Source organism: Cololabis saira, chromosome 23, assembly GCF_033807715.1.
Source record: "Cololabis saira isolate AMF1-May2022 chromosome 23, fColSai1.1, whole genome shotgun sequence".
Classification (NCBI taxonomy): domain Eukaryota; kingdom Metazoa; phylum Chordata; class Actinopteri; order Beloniformes; family Belonidae; genus Cololabis; species Cololabis saira.
Genome location: NC_084609.1, coordinates 13154932 through 13181558, shown reverse-complemented (window position 1 = coordinate 13181558; position 26627 = coordinate 13154932). Strand labels below are relative to the sequence as shown.

The 26627-nt window shown below is 42.3% G+C and overlaps 1 protein-coding gene across 1 annotated transcript; it reads right to left on the bottom strand.

The window, feature by feature from the left end:
- Positions 1-935: 935 nt before the first annotated feature.
- On the bottom strand, positions 936-25928 carry igf1 (insulin-like growth factor 1). The gene is made up of 5 exons (XM_061714942.1): positions 25438-25928; positions 24068-24227; positions 8349-8605; positions 8165-8200; positions 936-6361 (listed from the first exon to the last, which is right to left on the bottom strand). The coding sequence occupies exons 1-5, from the start codon at positions 25483-25485 to the stop codon at positions 6302-6304; spliced, it is 561 nt and encodes a 186-aa protein (XP_061570926.1). The 5' UTR covers positions 25486-25928; the 3' UTR covers positions 936-6301.
- Between the last annotated feature and the right edge of the window lie 699 nt (positions 25929-26627).

Genomic DNA, 26627 nt, shown 5'->3' with positions numbered 1-26627 from the left:
TTCAGGGTTCGGTCCAGCATCGGTGTCCTTAGATGCCCTGGATCCCGGAGTGCAAGCAGATCAATAGGAAGGGATTGTGTTCTTTCCAGAACAATTCTGGTTCTTGAGGTTATTCAAACGTGTCCATGTGGCTCTCTTTTCACTCATTGTATAATCCAAAATTAGTACATATAAGAGAGTAAACATATTTTCTTAAATATCCTGATATTCTTTTAAGAATAATTACAGCTGGATCATACGGTACGCCAGCGTTCATGTTGATGATTGCCTTGCCTTAATTGTTATGGCTTGGTTACTCGCCACTGCCGAGGCCCCTCTGCACACAGCCTCTTCGATTTATTTGAACTCCAAATCTTGCAAGCTTGCATCCTGCAATTGGATCATTAGGATGAGATAATTGAGTCTGCATTAGTGGCGGAGAGGGATGAAATAACATCCAGGGTGGCCTCAACGACCCGGACGCCGCCATCCTGCGCGTTTTTGATCTCTGCCATCTGCCTAGCATCAGCCGGAGGGAGCCTATTTATCAAGATTTTATCGTTAGCCCACATGTACGTTCGACTGGAAAGTGCTGACTGAAAGTGAGCCGGAGCTTGAGGCGGCGGCGGCGTCACTGTGAGGATCCTTCAAAGAGCTGAACGTGCAGCTCTGGGCCTGGAGGAGAACCACACCCCTCTGCGGTTGCTCTGGCAGACCCCGCCGCCTCTTAGGAAGTTTCACGTTGTCGTCCCGTATTGACAAGTGCACTCATGCTGCTTCTCGGAGCACATGCCCTCAGGTGAGTTATGACTTCATCGGCAGTCAAAAGATATATAAACATCTACTTTGCAACGGCTGCTGCTGAAGCACATGAGTTCACCAATTCATGATGTCTGATTTAAAGACTTCCCAGCTAAACATACATACACATACTGCTTGAAAGAATGCTCCAGACATTTCTGTGATGTTGACAAGTGGTTTATTCAACAGGAATGGTGAACAGTTTGTCAGTATTTATTTATTTTTTCTACAGAAGGCAATCGAGCACCATAAATAACATTGCTGTAATCAAACAGTTTATTGGACAGTGAGCTTCAGGAAATGATACTTTCTCATTGAAACACCTCTGGGAGTCATGGAGGACTCGCTCCCCTGCGTTCTACACATTATTGATTACTTCAAAACGACTGACAGACTGAAATGATCGAATGATTCAGCTTTATTTTGCATGTTCACTTTCTACTATAGCTCCATTTCAGGTACCAGAATAAAAGTTTGCAAAGGGGTATATTGTAGATGCAGTGCAGTTGAGACAGGGATGGCGTCTTCTGACGTTTACGATCCATCCGGTGATTGGCTTATTTTATGGCGAGATAACAACGTTGAGTGATGATTCTTTTCCATCAAAAAGTCTTTGGTTTGTACTGCTTATTTGAAAAACTTGGAGGATCAGAATGGTCTTCAACCGTCTTTTAGTTGAATTTATCGCCAGGATAAATAGACTCTTAAAACAAACAGTAAAAAGTCAAAATTTTAAAACCTAAATGTGGAAGAATAAAAAAAACAAAACAGTCACACTTTTAAATGAGTTCATCAGAGCTCACGAGCAAGGACCACAACGTTAAGAAGATGCCAAATATTGTTACCTGATTATGTAACAATGAGGAGGAAGGTATGTGTACCTTATATACCTTACTTCTCATAATATTCACGAGAAGTGAGGAAAAAGGCATCAGTTGGGGGCTTGTTTGGGTTCAGCAGCAACTTCTGGACATTTAAGAAAGAAGAAGGTGGGGAGTCACAGGTGGGCATTTTCAGACAGGATGGCTGGTATTTCTGGCCTGACCAGCAATCCTGTAAATTTCCCTGTTCAATACAAAGAATCAGTCTGGTTCGTTTAGATAGAATTTTACTTTGCAGGGGACAATACCAGTGGATGTCTCTAGACGCCATCGGATAGGTACGCAACCAATCGGAGACACCTGTGATGCAGGTGGAGCAGCAACCAGATTGGTCTCGACAAAAGACATCCAAAATGGTATAATGTAAGTAGGAATGCCAGTGAATGACTGTTGTCGTTTTTTACGGTAAAAACTTGTTGATCCGAGGTGTAATTAGTAATTCTGGAGTTTTTGATTGTGGCTCTTGGACGCTCCTTCGCTTAAAAATCCCTCCCCTGTACCACTGCAGCTGGAGAGTGAATGGGAATAGCTGGCCGGGCTACGGCATTTCAAGTGTGGTCCTGCTTATGAACTTTGGACAAAGGAGAGAAAAAACACAACTTCCACTTTTAATTTGGACAACTGCAAGCAAATGCTCTGGACAAGATCAATTGAAATCCTGGCTTACTCCTGATGTGAGACCATGCAACTTTTGTAGCGTCACAATGCAAAGTTTTAAACACTCCCTACAGTGAGAATTGGTGAAACTGTCTCGTTTCTATATTTTTATAATGCTTAATTGTTGTTTTTCATTTATGCTTCGACCCCATTTTGTAGATGAAAACAGCCCTGTAAAATGAAAATGTTTAACTTTCAATACAGGTTTTTCAGTTGAACAATGCTGTTTTTCTTCACTATCACCGAGTACACTAGTGGCTGCACCAAGTTGTTTGTAATACCTGGCATTTGAACATGCGCCAAGTGTTAAACCGAAACGGAAATTACATGGTCCTGGATGGGAAAGAAGCCGGCCAGGAAGACATGTTTGAAGACTGCAGAGGCTGAACTGAGGATTGGTGAAATGAAACTTTCTAGCTTTTGGAGAACTTCCTGTTGAAGTTCATCTAGAACTGACAGCATTAGTTTCTCATGTCTCATAAAAAGGAGCCAGAAATCTCAAAGTTAATCTTAAATCTTATTCCACTTCAACACAAACAGCCTTTAAAGGAGGCAGCCCATGAACTCGGACCAGGAAACAAGTGGCTCATTCACTTAGCAAGAACCTGAACAAAAAGATTTTGGAGCCTTATTTTATATCTACAGTAAGTATGAAAAATGAGTTGTATTTGTGTGGTTTTGAGATGAGGTTTCAGTGTCATTCTGTTATCTTTGCTGCTCGTTGGTGGGTTATGTCAAAGTGGGAAAAGGCCATGCAAACAGTTTCTTGCTGTTTTTATGCTAAACTAAGCTAACCTACTTAAATATATGACAGTGACTTGTTTAATGTTATGTTCTTTGCATGTTAGACCTACCAAAACAGTGAATTAGTTTATGTTTGAACACTTTTATTCCTCTAAAGACTGATACTGTGTAACTATAATGAGTAACATTAGCCACATTTCCCCATATCAGTGACTGTAAAAGGTGCATGAAGTGAACATAAAATACATAAAGGGCTTTTTGCACATTTTGCAAGTTGTTAACGGCTAAGTACCCTCTATCTTCTTCAATGAGATCATTTCAAAAGTGCTCAGAAAAAAAGGCTCTTGTGAAGACTTAATGGATGGGTTAGCTCGATGACAGTGCTAACAGACCTAATGTCGCTAACACTAACTCATTGTTGTCATGGATAGGAACTAACAGCCTTCACTTGCAGTCTATGCATCTTCACCAAAGAGTGAGACATGTACAATAAGTGCGTTTTTCAAAAAACTGCTCGTTATAAGACCCCCCCCCATGCACAGGATGCAAAAACAGAAGGATTAGGAGTTTCTTAACTATGTCAGAGATTACAAAGGTTCCCATAGGAATACATGGACTGATGAATGAGTGACATGGGTGCACAGAAACAACTGACAAGAAGGCAGGAACCTCAGACTTACTTGTTTTTTTGTTTTTTTAAATCTTGTCTGTAAAATCATGTTAATTTTTTGTTGTTGTTACCATTTCAGCATGTTCATTTGGCATTGTTTTAATCGGTGAGGTGTTAATATCTGGCGGTTCAGTGTAGTATGAGCTCCAGTATGTTAATGATGATTTTGATGTGTGAAATTTAAATGCTCTGATGTAGAAAATAATCAATTTGAAAGGTTAGTTTAATGATTCTCCTTTATTTATGTCTTGTCAGTATGTTATTTGGAGTTCAGCAAAAGTTGCATAGTCTCGCTTTGAGTTGTATTAATATTCAGTACTTTGGCTTCCGGGGAGGTGTTTGTACACACACAGACACACACATAAACACACACACCTCCGGACAGACAAAAGCACACCATGACTTTTAACAATCTCAATACAATTGAAAGAATCATAGTTCACAGTACTTTTGTCAAGTTATTTGGCATAAGGGATCTATATTGAGAAAATAATTTAAAAACAGTAGAAAAAATAGCATTTTGCCTTCTTGGGACCACAACATTGTATATTATTTTTTTCTTTTTTTTTTCCTTTTTTTTTGTTCTCCATGCATTCACAGATTTCGCACAGATACATTTACTCGCTTACACTACTATCTTACTGAAAGCTTACAAATAAAAACACTATTAAAATGGTGGCCACAAGGCTGTGCAAAAGGGAAGACCTCCAATGTAAGCCCTGCCATCTGTCTGTCTTTGCCATCTTTTGCAAGTAACAAACTATAAAATAGCACCATTATACAGTGGATAGGATTCTTAATACAGTTTTGTTATATGAAACCATCATGTACAATGAATGGTAGTAATGCATAGGTTAACATAATGGGAGTACTGTTTGATTATACACAGGTAAAGGAGCCAGAGACATAGATGAGTTGTCTTGGGCGATTTCACGGAGGATCAAACAAAAAGCAGTTACTGTTAGTCCCCGTGACTTCTTAGAATTAGCATTTGTTTTGACCCTTGCTCATATTTGCACAACTTTCATTTACATTGTGAGGGTTTTGTGTGTGTATTTGTGTACTGGTATGTGTGTCCGTATCTCACAGGCCCAGGTGAACTTGTCATTTTTACGGGCAATATTTACCAAACTGTTAAATGTGCGTGTTTCTGCGGTGGACTTTGCCACGGATGCTGTGTCTTCTTGTTGTACTTTTGCGATCGCGTCAGATTATAGAGTTGCAAAGTTCTCAGCCTCCCTAAACAAACTACATTTTACGGGCAAAGACTGACCTGTTATGAAGCTTCCCCATTCATGTGGCTATTGTCACAACCTCTTCATCTATTGCTTTAAGCTACAATACTGACAGATTTGAGAGCAATACGTCTCCTTATCGTTGCAGGTTATTTTAAGGAAACTGGGACTAAACTTTCTTGATTTGTGCTGAACCTTGAATGCATCTCTCCATTCAAAATGAGATGTTGATCACTGGCTAACTAGACAGTTGGCAACAATCATATCTGGCAAAGATGTTGACATGTGAAAAAGGACGCGGTCAATAAACATTTTTGCCTTCTCCACTAATTTATGCCAAATGGACTTTGAATGAATTCTCTGAATGACCCATTTCTGACAACCAAACAAGGTTATGCAACACCAGTCCGAAGGGAGGGAAAAAAAAATCAATTTCAATTTTTTTTCCTACCTAATCTGTTTTTCTGCTTTTGAAAACAGCGAAAGCCACAAGCTTGTTTTTGTATAATACGCTCTGTACCTTTTGAATCCTCTCAAAAATCATGCTTCATCTGTTGCAACAGAAGTGTTGGGATCGTCAACCCAAGTCATTGGGTCCTCAACACTTCCTGTGTCTCAGAGGGTATTTTGACTGGTCTCTTACCCTCTTGTTCCAATTTGACTTGGGCTGAACGTGAAATTAGCAACAATGTTTAAAGTATGATGATGAACCACCTGGTTTTCGTCCTTTAAAAATCATATTTTTACACATTTCAATATCCACAGTAATACATGGTGCTTTAAAAAGAAACTCTGAAGGTAAAAGCTCATTTCTGAACAGGGGTAATAACTGTTAAATGTGTTTGTGACAAAATATCCTGTTTTACCAAAGGAGGGAACGGATCCACTCACTTGTAGCAAAAGGATTTACCTCCACAAAGTTCAGGGGACAAGAAAGACCCCTTATTCCCAACCACAGCCTGCTGTTCTCTATCTGGCTGAAGCCCAGATTTGTTCCCACGTTTCTCGTAGCCAGGGGTTGCTGCAGCTCACACAAGGAGGTATAATAAGCTCTTGTTCGTGTCTCAGCAGCTAAACTAGTCTGTTACATTGTGTTAACAAAGAATTCCTCCCAATATGGAATGGTGCAGTGTATAAAATAATCACAAGATCCCTAATCAAACCCTTAAACACCACTAAGCTCTCAGGTTTCAATCATTTTGAAGAGTGTTTGAGGCCATTGTTAGCATCTTCTCTGTTTTGTTTTACAGTGAACCATTCCACAGGGGGTACCAGGTAAGGCCACTCCCTTATCTCTTCCCGAGTCGTTGGTCATTTGTCCATTGGCTCCTTCCCTACATTCTGTAATTTTTGCCCCCGGTGCCGCCTCGACTTGAGTTTTTCTGATGCACTTCCTGTCACAAAAGAGAAACACATTCATGAACATAGAGCAGAGATGCAGGAGATAATGCACTGTCTAGAAATATTCATACACTTTAATGCATGGTCATAAAAGTTCATAGATGATGTGCAGATACAGAAGATCAGCACTCTTGCAACAACTTCAAAATGTCCCTAGAAGCCCTACAAGGACTTTTTTTTTTATTTCACTATGGATGTCAAACTTGTGTAGAGAGCAAATATCAAATTCTGGGTCAGACTAACCTAGCCTCTCATCAGTGGTGATAAAAGTCTGCAGCCACTATGGAGTGATCAAACTTAAGTGTTTGGCTGTCCTATCCAACAACGAAGAAAACCTGTTTCGAAGCGAAGCCAAACGAAGTGATCTTAACTGTGTGTTGATATCATCCATCATGTTCCCCTAGGGAACATTAAAGAATATCAGAAAGCTTCGGGCACACCAACAGTCGTCTCTTGCTACCTGCCTTTTTTTTTTTTGCCGGATTTAGCTCCCTGTGACTTCTTTCTCCTTGCCAAAATGAGAGTTTGGCACGTCAAAGCTGTTTTGACATGGTGACGTGTGCACCTGTACAATGTCAGAAGGGGACTTCTAGAAAACACTTCAAGCATGGCAGGACTGCTGAGAGCGGTGTGTCACTGCACAGGATGACCTCCACATTTCAACCTTGTTGTCTTTCAGATGTTGGTTCTGGACAACACATTGGACACACTAATATCATCATTTCCTCCAGTTACCCATAACACGAAGATATTGTGCTGACACCTCTCGTGGTGTGCATAATGGTACTGGTACTCCTATCAGGAACTGTAGCATCTATATGGGTTTTTGTATCATCGTCAGTGTTTAGATGAGTGTTTTAAGTATCGTCTACATGCCAGAACCAAAGGTGTCCAAGCACTTAACAGTAATTTAATAATTTGTTTGGTTTTGGGAAAGATACCCCTAAGAAGATTTGAATTTCAATTGCGCAACCTGAGAACCGCAAAACATCCCGTGAGGAGGTTATACACGGGGTTAGCCCACCTGGGCATTTCTGCCTCTCACCTCAAACTCTGAAGCGAAGAAAAAGAGTTGGACAAGAGTTTACCAATCAACACGGCTTTCAGAAAATCACGGGGAGATTTAGAGGACATTTTGCGGTGAGAAGGATTATATACTTGTGGGAAGAAAAAACAAGAGTTGGCGGATTTTGTTGCGGCTTCGCTCAGTGTTTTACCCAAGGACACTTCAATTTATAGACAACGAGGCCAGGAATCGAATACTTTCAGGTTAGCAGTCCAACTGCTCTACCTCCTGAGGCACAGCCGCCTTAATATCGGCACCAGATACCCGAGAAGTGGAGATCAATACAGGCGTGAGTTCGCTGGAGATGATATGGATGTTTTATCTGCAGACCTTGCATGTGTCAGTCTGTTATTGTGAGATGTCTGAGTTTCAAAACATAATGTACAATAGCAGAGTGGAGATTCTGCCTGGGGAGCGTGAGTGCCACTGTGTCTACCACAAAAACCACTTAGCTCCTTCTGCTGCTAATGGTTTTCTTTTTTGAGAAAAAAAAAAGACGAAACTAAAAGGCCCTGCACGCCGGCATCTCCAAAAAGAGGCAGAGCCTGCATTTAGACATTATAGCCCCTTTAGATAGCTAAGAGATTAACATTTCAGAACAATTATTTATTTATTTATGATTTTAGCATTAAGCTTCTCCAGATTTTGAATGTCTGTATTCTTGTACTATCAGAGTTTGGCATAGGTTTGAATTAAAAATTACAATAAATGAGATATTTTTCATGCATACCTTGAAGGACGAATGACTATGTCCAGGTAAAGGTCTCTGTGGGAGAAAAATGAAGCCGTTAAAGGTTGTCAAACAACTCTTTTAAACATTCTATGATATAATGCGTGCATGCGTCGACATAAAAAATAGAAAAATTCACATTTACAAGTGAACCTGTTTGAAAGAGTGCCGGCGTCATGCTCACCTTCTTGTTTTTTGTCTTGTCTGGCTGCTGTGCTGTCCTACGCTCTGTGCCCTTGTCCGCCTTCTGTCCCCCGGCACTAACCTTAGGCACTCTGGGCATGTCTGTGTGGCGCTGAGCGCGCACAGAGCGAGTTGCCTTGTTAGTCTTGGCAGGTGCACAGTACATCTCCAGGCGCCGCAGCTCACAGCTTTGGAAGCAGCATTCATCCACGATGCCCCTTGACCGCCTCGAACTGGTGCCATAGCCCGCTGGTTTATCTGTTTGAAAGAGACAGCAATATTTAGGCGAAAGGGGAGACGGAAAGTGCTGTTGTCTACTGCTGCTTTACAAAATGCCAAGATGGCAAACCCATTTGGACATATTCTGGGCTACTTTTAGCACGTGGGCCTCAGTTAGTGCAAAGACAAGGAATGATTGGGCCTAACTTGGATTATGGCACTTTAGGAGTCAGTTTGAAGCCTGGTTTTCAGGCCTCGGGACTGTGCTGTACTATTGGCAGGACGTGACTCAATAAACTTAACCTCAGTAACACCCAGTGAGCTATTTTAACATGGATTCGCTCGTGCTTACTATGTTAGCAAGCTACAATGCTAATTTGTGTGACCTCACACTTATTCTGGTCAAATCTGTCCGTCCATTCTGATTCTCGAAGTTGCTTCTGAAGTGACATTTAAACAACTACAATGAGGCCAGCTGGAGCTCTGATCCAGCTCTTCTGAGAGCTTTGACCAGCCGATGCTTGGCTAACTGACCACATCCTGGGGGTCACCAGACGCCACAGTCGCTCGGTCCAAGTGGAGATCTGGGCAAAGGTAGCTAGTCGACCAGTAGGGCTGGGGATCGATTCAAATATCAAGGTTCGATTCGATTCCGATTCTTTAGATTCAGAATCGATTATCACGCTTTGATTCGATCCGATTCTGATTTGGGTTAGTGTTATTAAAACTGTTTTTTCAGCTGTTGCATGAATTAGGCTATATGACTGTCTAGTTATGCAACATATTAATAATAGTATTATATTGAGATTCAACAGCAAGTATTGGCAGCTAATGATGCTGTAAGGACCAATCAGCTCCCAGAATGCTGATAGAACTGCTTTCAGAAACATCTGTGGGTCAGAATTACCAAACAGATCCAGGGCAGCAAACAGAGGACGAAAGAAATCGCTTTTATTTTTTCCCCATTTATGAGAATTTGGTTTTTAACATTTATGCAAATGTAACCCCAAGACAGCATATAAAGCAAAGAAATATAGACAATTTATGCAATTATAACTGAAAACTTTAATGTTTTCATACCTTTAAACATATTTAAAGGCAAAAACATGGCACCAGTTATTCTCGTGCCCAACAAAATATTCCTTTTTGGGCATAAACAAAAAAGTACCAAAAGTTGTAATGTAATGATGAAAAAAAAACGAAAACATTTTTTTTTAATTGATCTTTAGACATATGAATCGATTTTTAGGAATGAATATGAAAATCGATTTAAAATCGGAGAATCGATCTTTTCAACACCGGCCTATCGACCAGTAGCTAGCAGTGCGTTTAGTCAGTCTGGGAGGATTCAGGCCAACCTGGAGGGTTAGGGTTAGGGCTCGGCCCAAGGAACTGGCTGTTCAGGCTGCTGCCAGGGCTAGTAGGTGTCAACGTAGGGCAGGGGTCACCAACCCTGGTCCTCAATAGCACCTATCCAGCACACCCTGATACAAATGACTGCGCCGTTAAGAGTTGTGCAGACCTTGATGACAAGCTGATTACAACCATTAATTCAAATGAGGTGAGTTGAAGCAGTGAAACATGTAAAACAGAAAAGAACCAGTTCCAGTCTGTTTGTACAACAAAACATATTATCCTTAAAATAAGAATGATTATATGCTGTCAGGTCTTTGATTGCGGCTCAAAAGCAATGACAGCTAGCTCATAAAATACCTTAACACCAGTAATTATGAATAATTGTACATAAAAAAATTCACATATATTCTATTTTATTGCTTCCTGGAGGAAAATTAAAGTACAACATAAAGGAATACCAAATAGAAGAGCTGCAAGAGGGTCACCTAAGCTGAAGCCTCTTCTGCAGAAAGTCGATCAGATTTACAGTTACAGTGTTAAAGGAGCTGTATGTAAGAGCAATAATAAAACAAATCATAAAATGACCCCGATATGTCAACAGACATTTAAAAATCATGTTCATTTCAAATACTTATGTCACTGACAACAGCACTCAAGCCAGGATATTCCAGTTTAAAAAGAGGAGTTGCAGCCCTCAACTGATGTTTATGTTGTCATTTTTTGTTTTGGCCTGAAGCTCCACCCTCCACCTATCTCCCAATCACGAAGTCAGTATTGTTTCTGAAGCTCCACCCTCCACCTATCTCCCAATCACCAAGTCAGTATTGTTTCTGAAGCTCCACCCTCCACCTATCTCCCAATCACCAAGTCAGTATTGTTTCTGAAGCTCCACCCTCCACCTATCTCCCAATCACCAAGTCAGTATTGTTTCTGAAGCTCCACCCTCCACCTATCTCCCAATCACCAAGTCAGTATTGTTTCTGAAGCTCCACCCTCCACCTATCTCCCAATCACCAAGTCAGTATTGTTTCTGAAGCTCCACCCTCCACCTATCTCCCAATCACCAAGTCAGTATTGTTTCGGCATCCGGGTTGCCAGCTCCGCTCTAATTATCGCAGCCATGGCAGCCTACGTTCCTGCTGCATTCTGCAGCCTACCTGGCAACCTCTGGTCGGGGGGAGGAGGGGGAGGGTACACGCCGCTCAACAATATTTTGAAAGTGACTGCAGTACCAGTTTTGGACATTTCTTAAAGACGGCTCCTTTAAGAAAAATGTTGAATGCCTATTCATTTTTTTTGAGAGATAGATCCACATTTAATTCGCAAGTCAGATTTTCATTAGAATAATTTACCTGAAATGTGAATCTACACACATTTTTTGTTTATTTTTTGCTGTTTAAATGACAGAGGAATTGTGCTGATACAGCAAACAGCTACTATAAATGAGCTTCGTTTTTTTTTTTCTCCTCTGCAGTGATTTATATTTTGCATCAGAATTAATTTTAACGCACTGCAATCAAATGTCCCAAAGCGAGGCGGTGATAATGGCCGGGTCACGAGTCGGATTTTCCTGATATACCAACAGTTTCAATGGCATTGATTCCTTCCATGTAAAAAATTTACAGCGTATCGTGTTGCACACCACGGACCCATTTTGGCAGCCGCCTCCCCGTAAAGAAAAAGGTTGTCACAGTCACCCAAATGTTGAGAATATCCCGCTCGGCGAGGCCAAGCCACAAGTCCTCTGAGCCCGATCCACCTGCAGAAACATCCAGGCAGGCTTCGAGTCTCCGTTGGCAATGCCCCGCTTTTCATTCACATTTTCACTTGGCAGAAACACCCTGAAGGCTCATTCAGAGAACAGGCTGAAGATAGAGGCAAAAGCAGAGGCGCTGTGCCGTTGCTGTAGTCCAAACTGCATTAAGAAGGTTATTTTCAAGGTGTGACACTCAGCCTTTTGACTGATGACTGCATTAAGTTGCAGTGACGCCAATACTCACTTCCTCTTTTAAGTCCTGTACCCCCCACCCTCTTTGGTGGCTTTTAGAGAAACCTAGACTCTCCATTTACAATTCCCTGCTCACCTTGAACAATATAGCCCTGATGGGCTTTTCCCTGTTACCAAATGAAATAATAATAATTTAACATGGCATTTACAAGGAGGAAATGCCTTTCCCTCTCAGAGTTGATAGCTCTTGGCTCAGACGCCTGCCAGTGCTGACAAAGTGCATTAACTTCTGCGCTCCGTCTGCCTTGTCCTGACAACATTGTTTTGGACAGAAAGCGGCTTTCATTCAGAAACAGAAGCATCTTTCTCCTCCGACCCCCAGACACAAAGCAGGGTAGGGATTAATGGAGGTGTGAATGAGCGGGGGGGGAGAGGGGGAGAAGGGGAGGGCGGTGAGGAGGCTTTCATGTCGCACGTCAGGTAGGATGTTGCTAAAAATACGCCGGCGCGGCTGCATTATTCAGGGAGTGGAGGAACTGGATTTGCCCAGATCTCAAACTTCAAAATGAAACATCCAGAGAGATCATGGGTATCACATTCAGAGGCTAACGTGTATGTTTTTATTTACTGAAAATGCTAAACTTTTTGAAAGCCTTTGTTCGTCAAACCACTGGCGTGCATCAGTTGGACCAACCTTGGCTGTTATATCAACATCTGATGTCAAGACACTCGGAAAGGGAGAAATGTTGCGCCGAGCTCTGGCTGGCGATTATATAAAGGCTGCTGAAAGCCAAAAGTGGGGCTGTGCCTTGTTGCCTGGCCTGTTTTCCAATCCCTCCCAATAAAGCTTTACAAATTAACATCCGCTATTATTCTGAAAATGGTTTGCCACCCTGCTGCACAAACAGCTGGAAGGGAGAGAGAAATCTGCTGGCGCCGGTTATAACATGTAGGATAATCAGCTCGGGCAGGTCGGGGGAAAAACATGCATACAATAATCAGGTCTAAAAGCTTTGGTTTTAAAGGGCTTCAATGCCATGGATAATTGCTGTAATCTCCCATAAACAAAGAGTTGTTTTCTGCGACTGTTGTTAAACAAACCAGAATTACCGCATCACAGTTGCCGACCAGCGTGCCAACCAGTTATGTGGCAGCTTACATCCATCTCCCCTTCTGTTCCTGAGTTTTGGCATTTAATGGCCAGAAGAGGGTTTTTACTGAACGTTATAAGCTGACCTTTGAGCTTTGGGATGGAAATGTCATCCAATTATTATTTTTATTGAATGACCAATTGGTGTAATTTTGTCATAATTGTGAATTATGACGAAAAATTTCTTTTGAGAGACCGCAGTGGGCTATAAAGTTATCCTTAGGATATGCTCACGCACATGCGTTGGAGGCGTCAACAGCTTTGGACGGGATGTCGTCAAGCATTGCCGAATTGATTTATGGCCGCGTTGCTTCACTTTCGAAGCGTTGCTCAAGTCAAAAGTTAAGAAAATGTTAATTTCTCCAACAAAGCGTCTACACGTGGCCCTGCGATGGCGACTTGTCCAGGGTTTACCCCTGACCGGCAGACCCCCGTGATCCCCAATAGGAATAAGCGAGTGTGGATAATAGATGGATTTCTAGTGGTCGTTAATCTAGTCTCCTTCCAAACAACAACCAAAAAACTCTTGAGATTTCGGCCTTTACGGAATTGTTCTTCTGACGTCAACGCGCAGCTCTATGAAGCATTTTTTCGCTTCGGTCTTTCAATGGGTTCGCCACGCATAGCGTTCATTCCTCCGAGGAGCGGCACTGGAGAGAGGTGGTCGGATTCCCCTGTTCCAGAGTGGCACAAAAAGCATCTGAGTTTTACAGCTCGGTCACGGGCAATAAAACCAGTGGATTCTTGGAGCCGATGCGCGGCTCTTCCTGCAAAGTGTCAGGCAGTTTACAGCTGGGTAGGGACTATAAAAGCTGCTCAAAGTACTGGAAACTTCCTCTTTATCACTGGTACCGCAAAGATTTTATGGCATGTATGAAGTGTTCCTGAGCTGTGACGCTGGAATCTGACCCAGATGAACTGAGTTGGGAGATTCTAAATGACATTGAAAACATATGGAGATAATAAGGTGTTAATTGAAGGTGCATTTTTGTGGCAACCGAGTCGAGACATTGTGTCAAATATCTGAATTATATCAGGTAATTGTCTGCTTAATTCAGCAAATGCATCCAGTTCTGTATCCTTGGCCATCATCTAAGTGCCAAATTGTGGTAACGTTTGAGTTTCAATTTGTTTTTATTATTTTAGGTTTTTTTTTCAGCTAGAAATGACAAGTGAACAATGGTTAGGACGGTAGTAAACCGATGTACTTTTGACTTCATGCACATTTACGAGCCCGTATCAGAGAACAATGTGGAACGAAGTGGAAAATAAAAATAATAAACTTAGTGATACATTTTCTTTGACAGTATGAACCAAATGCATTTCATCTTTATTCTCATTAGCTTCATTCGATTTGTTAATGTTCACATATTCATGCATTTTAGATACGTTGCAAAGTTGAAACTGTAGGAATTTAGTGCTTGTAAGGAGGTGAAAGCAATAAATAATAATAATAATAATAATAATAATAATAATAATAATAATAAAAACTGTGATGTTATATCACAAATTAGATTGTAATAAATGAATAGACGGAGGAATTTCAGGATGTGAAAAGGAAGATGATATCTGATGGTGATGATGGTGATGATGCTTCATCAAGAACTGCTTAAGATCACTTTATTTAAACCTTTGTCAAGCCCAAAAACACTGTGCTCGTCATTTAAAAGTGTATTACGCCAAAAAATTAAGCCTTATTTTAACTTTGTCCAAATATAGGTCAAACTCTGAGGCGCCTGCAGGAACGTATACTATTATCAGAGTTATCAGTATTCCAGATCAATTTGTGAAGAAATGGGAGCAATGCACTCAGAACATGTGAAAAGTTGTTATGGACGACAAGTCCAAAAGTCTGGCTCTGTGATGGTATGTGGTTGTATCAGTGCCCCTGGCAAAGGTCGTTGGTGATGACAGCATTGATGCAGAAAGTATGCTGACATTTTTCCTGTACATGCATTTCTCAACAGGACAATGGAAAACCACATTTTGCACACATTATAGATGGATTGGCGTGGCATGACAGAGAAAGAAAAGGGTTCAATGCTGGCCGGCCGGGAGTCCTGACCCTCAATGGAAAATGTGAGGAAAATGACAACATAAGGCTATTTTATAACGCTCCTTAATATGCGTTAGCAGGAAGAATGGGCCAAGACGACACCTGGAGTGGTTGATCCCTCGGTATCCCCAACGCCAGAAAGGCTTGTAAGTGTTGAGAGACAAACTGCAACCTTGGAAAGTGGGAACTACTTTACTGTCCCATCATTTCTGGAATGTGTCACAGGCCTGAAATGCAAAAACTTGTTTATATTAACATCTGAAATTAAACTGATGAGCAAAGGCCTGCGAAGAAATAAAAGTCAGTATTAAAATCTTAGTTTTCTGTATTTGAATATTGTCTTTATTGTTCCAGATTGTTCTGATTTGGGATCATGTGTATGCGTTGTTCTTCTACATGTTCATACTCAGTAATGAGAGCCAGGTCCCTTATTTAAAAATGTAGCAATCAAACACTTGTTAAAACAGCTAGAAGCTTCTTGCACATCTACTCCGAGATCAAAGATCCCTTCACTTTAAGGTTGGAAGAACTCCCTGACTTGACACCGGTGTCTATAGAGGTTCTGATGATGCACAATTGACCACTTTGACTCTATATTATGTGTTATTATTTCAAGGTCAAGTTCCCTTAAGGTCGAGTCAAGTATTGCATGATGTTTTCTCTCCGAATCTTAAATTCAAATAGATGTCTGCAATTACAAGGCCAAGCGACAGTGATACCCTCGCGTGCAGAACAGAACACACTGGTATTCATGAATACCAGTTGCTGAACTTAATCTATCTAGAGTCCAGCAGGTTTGGAGATCACCAGAGAACACGAGGGGTCAAATCTCTGTTCTTATTTTCCTTCTTCATGACAGACTTGCTTTGCTTAAAACTGCTGTCAACAAAATTCACAAATACAACCAATTCAGTTTTAGATTAACTCCAGGTACCTTCGCCTGTCAGGATTTACTAAATCGCTTACTTCCTGCTGCTTCCTGCTGCTTGTGCCCAGTGATGGATACAGACATCGTTTTCAGTGTCCTGAATCCCCAGAATGAGTTTGTGATCCATCTAATATCAGACTCCTCTTATAAACCTTGACGCTATAAAATATGTTTTGCTGAATGTTTCAAACGAACCCGTCTTCTGGTCTACGGTTTGCCATTGCTCGTCGAGGCGACGCAGACCAAATGCAGACGGAGAGGGCTGTGATTGGTTCGCTTGGTAGCAATGCATTTCCGGTTTCCGGTTTGAAGCAGTAGTGAACTTTCAGCGCTCTTTTCTTCGTGTATGTGTGATTTTTTTTGTTTTGTTTTTTTGCACAATAGTTGTCCTTATCTCTTTCGTTCACTGTGACCGGAAAAAGTCGGATAAACCATTCAGGAAAAGATCGCGAATTAGCGGTCACGGGGGGGTACTGCACCGCGGCGAAATGGAGTGACGGAGAAGTCCGAAGGGTTCACGACGGCGTCCCGGTGACGGCGTCCCGGTGACGGCGTGTGCACGGCGTCGGTTTGACGCAGAACCATAACTCAGCCTTTAGACTCGACCCTGATTCTGGCAGTTTAAGCAGTTGAACTCAAGTTACTCAAGACTAATTTTCACTGTATGTTCAGTTGTATTCTGTTATATTATGTTTTCTGAGAGGAGCACTGATCTTGACGCAGCTGCAGCCGGAAGGACGGGCCTCTGCTTCTTTGCATTATGCTCAAAGTTATTGATTTTATATGTGTAAAAATTAAGATCGGTGTTTGTGACTTTGTAAGTGAAATAATTTTGAAATCCCGGCCTCTAACTACATTAGCCATTAGCTTGGTGTTGCTGTGTCACTAAAGTAGTTTGTTGGCAGAGAAACGGTCCTGTTTAGCCTTGTGCAGTCTCGGCTCTTCATCTTTTTCACAACTAAGCTCAGCTGAACTTTGAACTTTGAAGTTATTTAAGCTATGTGATTGGGTTCAGGTGCAGCACGGTGGCTTGGTGGTTGGTACTGTTTGACTCCCTGGCCCGGCGGGGGTCTTTATGTGTGGAGTTTGCGTGTTCTCCCCGTGCTTGCGTGGGTTCCCTTTGGTGAGAGTGAGTATGTCTGGTTGTCTATCTATGTGGCCCTGCGATGGACTGGTGACCTGTCCAGGGTGAACCCCTGCCTCTCGCCTGTAATTAGCTGGGATAGACTCCAGCAGACCCCCGTGACCCTGCAAAGGATAAAGCGGGCATAGAAAATGGATGGATGGATTCGGTTCAGGTCATTAATCGAAAAGATTTTCCCATCATTTCGGCTCCACAAGTCATAGAGATCCAGCTCGCTAAGTAAATCAGGTTGTGGCAGTTTCATTGCATAATGAGTAACCAAGAACGTCAGTGCAGTGGGGCTATCAGCCCGACAGGGTCTTATTTAAGAAAGCATCATGGGGAGCAGCTAATAGCAATTAGTTGGTTTATTTCTCCAATTTCCACCAAGAAGCTAAGATATCTTTTCAGAAAGGGGGGGTTACTTTGAGCCAAAGAATCTATTTTTGTTCAGCTGTTGCCTGTCTATGTGGAAAATGATAAATCACAGAATTCTCTGCTAGTTTAATGCTACTTGATGCATAACCTTGTTTTTCTCCACAGAGAAGCTACATTACACGATTGGATTAAACTACCGGTGAGTTCCAAAAGGTAAAATACGGTTTGGTCCCTGAGTTCCCTCTGCTTCACCTGCACATGGAGGCCTTAAATCACAAGGCCTGCCTTTTTCATGAGAAACGTCTTTTTCCTGCTCAACACTAACCCACAGTGGGACGGAAGACTTTGACTGCGGGGTCTCAAAGGGGAAATAATAATAAAAATAAAACACTTTTTCGCGGTGATGGAGAGCACACAGGAGGTCTGTCTTCAGATCCCTCCGCTGTGTGTCGGAGCCCGGCGGGGAGGGGTGTCCTGATCATCCTGTAATCCACATAAATCCCCTGCTGCTGAGAGATGAGGCCTTTACACGCGTGTGTTTGAGCGCGGGCACGTGCGCGTGCCTGCCTGTGACGTGCTGTTTACACATTCTACTTCGCTCCGGTTCAAGTAGCTCAGAGTAAAACTGACACGGACAAACACGGAGAAGGAAGTCTCATCAGCTGGAAGCGCTCCCCCTCATCATCCTGCAAGCCTAAAAACAGCTCCATGGAAAATGTTCCATGTTTGGATTATGTCCTTTTTTTATCTTCTTTAATTGGAGCTGTGTGAACAATAAATATAAAGACTGATTAATTCATCGTATGCTGCAGAAATACACATTAGGAAGGCAAATATCCGCATGACCTAACAGTGAGGACACATAGCTACAGTACTTAGTGCTTACACTTCACATGAAAAAAGGAAAGGAAAAGACTCCCATAACAGATCTGATTCATGGAATGAACATCCCAGTGAAATCATCCCACAGGCCTGCCTGCTAAAGCATTACAAAGACAACTGATGATTTCTAGGTCAGGCTAATAATTGGAAAAACTGACTACCGTTGTGGGTTTTTTTTTTCTTCTGTTTCATAGGCTACAGTTTGTTTAATTACACGCGCAAAAAAGAATTTCCACCAACTGGTGTTTAGCATTTCTGCCACTGTGGGAAATCTGCAGTCCTGAAATGCAAGCGTGCTACTTTACTGGTGACATGCTTAAAAGGTGGAAATTGCAAAGGCAGTGTGAGCGCAAGAGAAGCCCACTGCTGTTGCAACACCGTCTCTGGACACATTATTAATCAGGCGGCTGCCAAGTTTAGCGCGGCCAGACTGGAGGCGAAGAGTTCAGGGAAAGGAGCATGCTTCCCCCCCAGGCCAAGCCGGATCCTATAGAAGACCGGACCCAGACGCTCTCTGCAGATCTCTGACGCAGCCGGACGAGAGGGGGAAGAAAGAGGGAGAGCGCGGAAGTAACCGAGGAAAGACAGCGGACGGCATATTTTTCAGGGCACGGCACCCCGCTGCTCAAACCACAACATCTATTCAGAAAAAAAGACTGAGTGTTAGTGAAATACACCTCTTTTTCAGCAGGAAAACGCAGCACTGATAGATGGACGCAGTGTAGTTCACTGACAGCTCAGCGTAAAATGCGGGAAAGACAAATACATTCCCCCTGCCACAAAAAGGTCTGGTTCTGCTTAGGAAGTATAGCCTGCATGGGGACTCGTGTGTTATATTGGCCTCCGTTCAACACTTTCTCATAAGATGGATATGGACAGTCCTACAACGTAGCCTGCAAGAAACATTTCTGAAACTGTAGTAAAACTCCGGGATCCGTTGCCAACACATTCCTACATCATCCAGTCTGTGGACACCCTCTTACCTTGTTAAAAATCATAAACATTTCAACAAGTTCAAACTTTGACGGCAGATACTTGAGGGGGCCATTTTCTGAACAAACAAGCATAGATATAAAACATTAGCTCAACCAGGGGATGACCCCCGCCACCCCCAAACAAAGGATGCCAAAGTCCAAATCCATGCAGCTATTTACTCAGAATTCAACATAGCTGCCGACTGGGATAGGCCAAATCCATTTCAGCTGCATTTTTGTGCCTTCTCTTGCAAGAATGCGATGCTTTATCACGTAGTTCATGATTTTCTCTGCTTTAATAGTCATTAAGAAGTTGGAAGCTGCAGCAGAGGCAATCCATGGACGAAAAAAGAGTCTGAATGGGCTGAAAAGTTATGACCACTCCACAGTATGGAGCTGTTGCCAGGAGCATCTGGATGAACAAGACTTGCCTGTACCGAGAACAGCTTGGTTGCTCTCCAATAAATCTTTGGCAAACAATGGCCCTGATGCAGAGAGGCTGGATGGCTCTTGAAAAGGCAGCATCAGCAAGGTGCATGGTGACATTACTACCGACGAGCTGGTAACAGATAAATCTGCCAGGAAGTTTGATTATGTCCAAAGACGTTTGGGGCTATTTTTACGTCAGTGGTTGTGCAACGGCTTTGCGTGTACAACAATAACAGGGGTAATGGTTTAAAACTGACATGCTTGGTTACAAAAGGGCTGTGTGACTCTTGTGTCATAATGATTTATCATCCCAGATTCAAGGCTGATTCGTCCAGTATGAATCCAACTCCCGTCCGCAAGCGTATGGATGGGTTTCCGTTAGCAGCGGTCTGGGATTTACACGTTAGATTAATATTTAGAGGCAAATTTTTTAACATGACCATTAAGTAGTCTCAAACTGTCTCATGAAAATCATGTTTATACGTGTTGTGACTTGGCTGAGCCTCTCATTCAGCCACATTATGAGGATATCGTCATTAAAAACATTTTTTTTAAATAATAAAGCACCCAAGAATGAGATTTGCAGGGATGGCTGATTATTTTGCAGTCGCCAGTTTGTTGGGATGTGTTTTTTCTTTGTTTGATATAAGGGGTCAGATTTTATGCATCTGAAGGGACTTAAGGGGAAAAAATTTGAAAGAAAAAAATGAAGACAGTATTTGATGTCCAAAAAATGGGAATGGACTGAAAATTGTTGCTACCTGTATGTGGTTGGGCCTGGGGGTATTAAAATGTTTTTATCTAGTTTTCCAGGTTTTAGCTTGGATGACAAGCATCAGTCTGCCAAACTGGATGAAGAGCGTCTTCGTCTCGGGAGTATGAGTCCTTCGGATTTTGGTGAATGAGTCCTGTGTCTTTACCTCTTGAACCACCTCGTTTGTTTGTTGTGAAACATTAACAAAGACCGGACGGATTAGATTTGATCCATTTAGGTTTAACTGCCGACTGATCGCCTACATTTTACAGTAGAACAAGCTTCAAAGACAGTTTATTTGGCCTCACCGGTCCAGCGTTGTCATGGAAAAACTGGAGATTTAAGACAGCACAAAAGGAACCTCAGCAACTTATTTTTTTAGAGGTGTGGAGGTTAAATCGCTTTTACAACACTGAGATTTACTCCAGTCTGGTCTCTTGCTCGGATAGTTTTCTCTTTCATCATTACTTCCTTGAGTCTCGCAGTCCTTTCTGCCATGACGTCTGTGTTACCTAGTTTTACCCTTGACCCTTGATGAGCGAGACAATACTGCAAACAGGGTAAACAGACGTCACAAGAAATTACCTGGAAATTAAAACTGATATTTCTGCATTTTTGTTGCTTTAAATCCTGAATTCCTGCTCTAAATTTTTAAACATAAAAAACTAAAACTAAATAATTGGTTGTAAACGTATTTATTGTGATCAATCTAATAAGATGCACTTGTCTGCAACACACTGACTCGCTCTGTTGTATTTCCTCTGCAGCGCTGAGGCCGGGACTCAAAGACTGGCCCCATTCTGGCCCTCAATGTTCCTTCAATCACCAGGTTCTTGAACGTGTGTACTTTCAAACTGTTCCAGGTTCAGGCTAAGGTGAAAGCAATCAATTACTGGAAAAGAGAACAACTGCAAATGCATTATAGATGCTGATCTCCCACAGAAATTTTATATCTTCTTCGTCTTCTTTTTCGTTTTGAAACTGGCAGCTGACAAAGTCTACCACATGTGGAAAATCTTTCATAACTTTGGGACAGAACCAAACCAATTATAATGGATTGTTGGGTCAAAACTGCACAAGACTCAGAGGTACAATCAATTACTGTGCAAACAGGGGTTTTGGTGAAGTTTGGATTCTCATTGAGGATATTTTGTGCAAATTGGTTTAATTACTGAATGGCCGCCAAGAAAAAAATGAATGATGAGCTTTTAAACTCCACATTTGCAGCTTTAGCGGTAGATGTAACGTAGAGATACACCGCCGGTGTCCGACAGTAAGACGAACACTGCACCTAACCTTGGTAACTTCATATGTCCTGTGCTGCTCTGAGCTGTGTTGTGCCCTTAATGGAAAAATGGAGATTTAAACCCCAGATTCCTGGTCTAGGGCTTTTTTTTTGAGGGGGTGAGGTGGGGTATTTTTCCCCTTCTCTGGTGGAAAAAAAAATAAAAAGCTCCCTTGCAACATTTACTCTCTCACCGTCCTCCTTCTTACAGATATATTCAGCCAAATTACACTTTACATTATGTCATGTTGCCTCTGTTCAGGCAGTATTCAAAACAAGGACATCTCCATTTTATTTTTGAAGGACCAGCATAGTATTTCAACTTCATCTGAAAGCCTCGTTTTATTTTGACTGCAGCTTGGTTACAACTACAACTACCTCAGGTTGTTACAACCCCAAAATTAAGCAAAATTAGTATTTTCACAGTATACAGTTGTTATCATAAGGCTGGAAGCAGATTTTTATTGCAATATGTGGAATGAAAAAGTTTCTCATCTCATTTTTTTGGAGGCAGTATCTTTAAAGTACAAAAGCAGTGAAAATGGCAAAATAACGTTTTCTGCAGAGGAAGACATCTGAATTCTGCCCAGGACGGGCCGCTGCACTCCCGTGTAACTTACCTTGTTAGCAGCATGGACTGTAAAAACAAAAGGAACCAGACAAACCCTCTGTGACATCACTCATACAGTAGGTTTATGAAAAGTGCATTTTCAACCCATTTTTTTGGCCAATATCGAGGAGGGGGGGTAAGTGGAAATAATGAACCCGGTGGTAAGTTGGAACTTGTCCACTGCACTTCAGCTACCACAAGCTGCCAATTTTATCTTATCTTATGCTAACTAATGTTACCATGAATTAATTCTGACTCAGTCTGTCCGTCTGTCCTTGTTTCAGCCGTCTGAGAGGAGGACAACTGCCAGCTGAGCAGCTGAGCTCCGCCAGAGCAACCAACGCCATTTGCCAGGAGCCACACGACCGAGGCTAGCCAAGGTCTGGCGAGGTGTCTTGGCCACAGCGGCGGTCACGGTTAGTGGCGTTCACCCCTGGCTAAAGGCCCCTTTAGCCACTAGCTCTCATTCCCTTACCAGCCGAGGGCAGGTAGCTGGCAGCAAAAGATGGCCACTTCTTCAGTCCCTTGTGCAGAAGTGAAGCTACTGTAGCACCCGAAAGCCACTTGCTTGATAGCAGCGTCCATGCAAGACACTTTTGAACCCTGACTCAGAGCCAGTCTGACTGTCCAGTCAACAGCCATATTATTTTTGAAATAAGAAGAATTATGCTCTCATTTGCTGTCACAGCTCACGTGTCAAGTTCACTGAATATGCTAAGTGCTATGGAGCTAAAGTCATGACCGCTAACAGTTTGACACAATGACTGCAATGTAGCTGTTGCTGAAAAACATTTAAGGCTATGTATGATTTTACCTGATGAGTTAGAGTTGGACATTTTAACTTAGAGGTCAGTGGAGATGGACAGCGCCCTGGTGGTCATTCACTGAACTGCACGTGTTAGATGCATGATTCCAATCAACCAATCAAAATCTACGTTGCGTCCGAAATGCCGTACTAAACAGTATATACTAAAAAGTATAATTAAGTTCAACACACTTTTGAGTAAATATCAGTAGTATGCATTAATTCGGACGTACTACTGAGAGCGCACACGTCACTTCCTGCCGTTGGGAGGAAGTAACGTGTCACAGTAGCAGCACCGCTCCGCTCTTTCCCGTTTATCCTGGCCAAAACAAGATTACATTATATAATATTATTATATACGAATATTATAATATTAATATTATATAATAATATTATTATACTTAATATTATACTTATGACATATCCGTCTGCGCAGCACCCTAGCAACCAAACATACTCATTAGGGTGGAAGTATGCAATTTCGGACGCAGCCCTAGTATGCAGAAACTGGTCGTTTTAAAGCACATATCAGAAGAAAAAATCTTCCTTTAAAGATAACTTGAACAACTTTCTTTAAACATTCATAAATTTGGAAAAAGACCATTGTCTATACATTAACCTACTCCTGCAGTTTAAAAGAATGAAGTTTAAGAAAAAAGACATTGGGAAAGGGATGAATGAGGGGAGAAACTTTAATGCAGGGGGGAAATCGAGACAAGATGCCAAAAACTTGGCTGCTGTTTTATTTATGAACCCGCCTGAGGTGCAGAGCTCTGGGACCTCTACAGGCTGCCTTTATGAATAAATAAAAAGGTGCACTTACTGAAATAAAAGCCTCTCTCTCCACAGACAAACTGCAGCGTGTCGACCAGCTCGGCCCCGCACAGGGTCTCGGGGCCCGCCCCTGTAGCCGTCGGAGTCAGGGTGAGGACGCACAGCAGTAGTGAGAGGGTGTGGCCGCAGGAGATACAGCACATCGCACCCTGCATGCGCACAGGGACACACACACAGGCACAGCTTTAAGTTCCTGCGCACATGCAGCATCATTGGGACAAGAGTTCATCTGCAAACATTTTAAGTGGATTCATATTTCATTTTTTTTTTGCAGCCAGTGAGCTAAGAGATTAAGAAAAATAAAGAAAGAACAGGAGTGAGAATAGCCAGGTGACGCCAAACTTGGTGCCAGAGTTAAATCGACGGCGTAGCCTACGGCGTAGGGTACGCGGCGACGCGCGCGGTACGGTGCGCGCTCTGCGTTGGTGTGACGCGGGACCATAAATCAGAGCAGTCCTGATGCGCCGGAGCGCCTGCATGTGCGCAACCGAGCAGAGCTCGTCCAAAATTAAAAACACACACATCCCTCTTATCACCGCAGCCAGCCAGCACACGGCAGAAGCCAGTGAGCAACAATTCACATTAATCAGCCACATTCATCCATCATGTGTATCATTAACAACCACTTCAACATTTCCCCCTGCGCCAAAACCTAGCTGTCAGCGCATTATTACGCATTAAAAAGTACTTCGACATATAGGGATAAGAAGAGGAAAAAAAAAAAGAAAGAAAGATCTTTCCGATCCAAAATGTGAGATGGAAAAGGGCTCTCCCGCCAAAGCACAGCGGAGGAAGCTGCCCGGTGCCAAATATACACAATAAAGAGAATAAACACGGGACATTATCCATCCACATCTCAACCGCACATGCAGCTCCGACGCCCTAAAGCATTTCACGTTTGTAAGCTCTCCCCTCTCTCTGGATATTTTAGCAGTTACTGGTGCAGACTCAGCAGTAATTGCTTTGAAAGTTGCAGCTGCATTAAAGCTTTCTAGTGAAAAAGAGTGCAGCTAGGGTGCACAGAGGTGCTGAGGAGGAAAAAAGCCCCATGCATCCATTCAAACTTATCCACTTATATGCATGCGAAATATTTCTAAAAAGGGAAGATAAAAATGTCAACAATCTGTGATTATATTGCAAAAGAAAATAAAAAATCAGCAAGGCATGCAAAACTGTTGCTGTACAAATGAATATCGGCAAAACACAAAAAAATGTCACAAATTCACATTTATCATGCATTAAAAGCTTTGAAATATATAACGGCATGGACTTCCCTGAGGATGCTCAGGGAAGCAAACAGTGAGCAAGTGAAGAAACAAGGTGATAATCTATAGTGTTAAAGGAAATCAGGTAAGTTACCTTGAGGACATCACATAAATGCCACTGAGAGGAATGAGCGCTAGACATCCCCACGGGTCTCCGCAAGACTAAGTCCGGCGAAAATGAACTTGTTTGAAGTCATTAAAAACGGGGAGAAAGAGGATGAGATGCGGGCAATGTCACATCTCAATATTCCGACTTTGTTCCATTGCGCAGGCTCGTTTTGGAGAAGTGAGATTTAGAGAACAGGAGACGGATTTAGAGAGAAAATCCCTCACATTTATCTACATTACACAGACATTTTCAACAGGAAACAGCTGGGGCAGCATTTGCCTCCTACCCGTCCTAAGTTATTCATTAAGGATTTTGGGCACATATTCAAATAACGTCATTTCTCTCTCTCTCTCTCTCTCTCTCTCTCTCTCTCTCTCTCTCTCTCTCCCTCACTCTCCCTCTCTCTTTTTTCCTCTCTCTCCGAACGGGATTGAATTTTGATCTCTTTGAGACTTGGTTAGTAGTTTACATGGAGGTAGGAGAAGCGGTTCTGCCCCAGCAGCAGCAGTCCACACAGACGGAACGCGCTTTTTATGCCCTGAAAAGCTCTCGAGTGAGAAGTTTCAAACAAGCTTGTGCGTAATTTGGCACCGCCTTTACCCGACTGCAGGAACATCCAAAGTCTGATCTGATTAACGCTAAAATAAATAATTAAAAACTCTTTTCCACTTAGTCACCACGGAGCCTCTAAGTTGAGTACCCAATAAAAGGTTAAATGGGAAAAGCTAAATACATGCGTGATGGAGAGAATGTGGAAAAATGTGACATTTTTATGGCAATAAAGAGCAAAGAGCATAAGTGAAGTGCTGCTGCTTCTAAACTTCGTGCCACTGTGGATTTGCTGCTTTTCTGCACACTGTCACTGTAATCTGTTGTAAAAAATCCTGCTGCATAACTCTGGTTTAGCCTCTTTTTCTTTCTGATTTATGATTTTCAGTAAAGACATCTGATGCCTCGAGGAACTGGAGTGAAACGTCAAAAACAAAAACAGATGTGGATTAATTGTGGACATTTATCTAAATTAAGCCACCTCATTGGAACCTTCCTCTTCATGCTGCAGTGATAGCACCCCTTTTTTTTAAAAAAAAAAGGGCCACCTGCCCACCCTGTTCAGGCAGGGGGGCCCCACTGTGTCAAAAGAAAAGAAGCGGCGATGACACACAGAAGCTTCACAC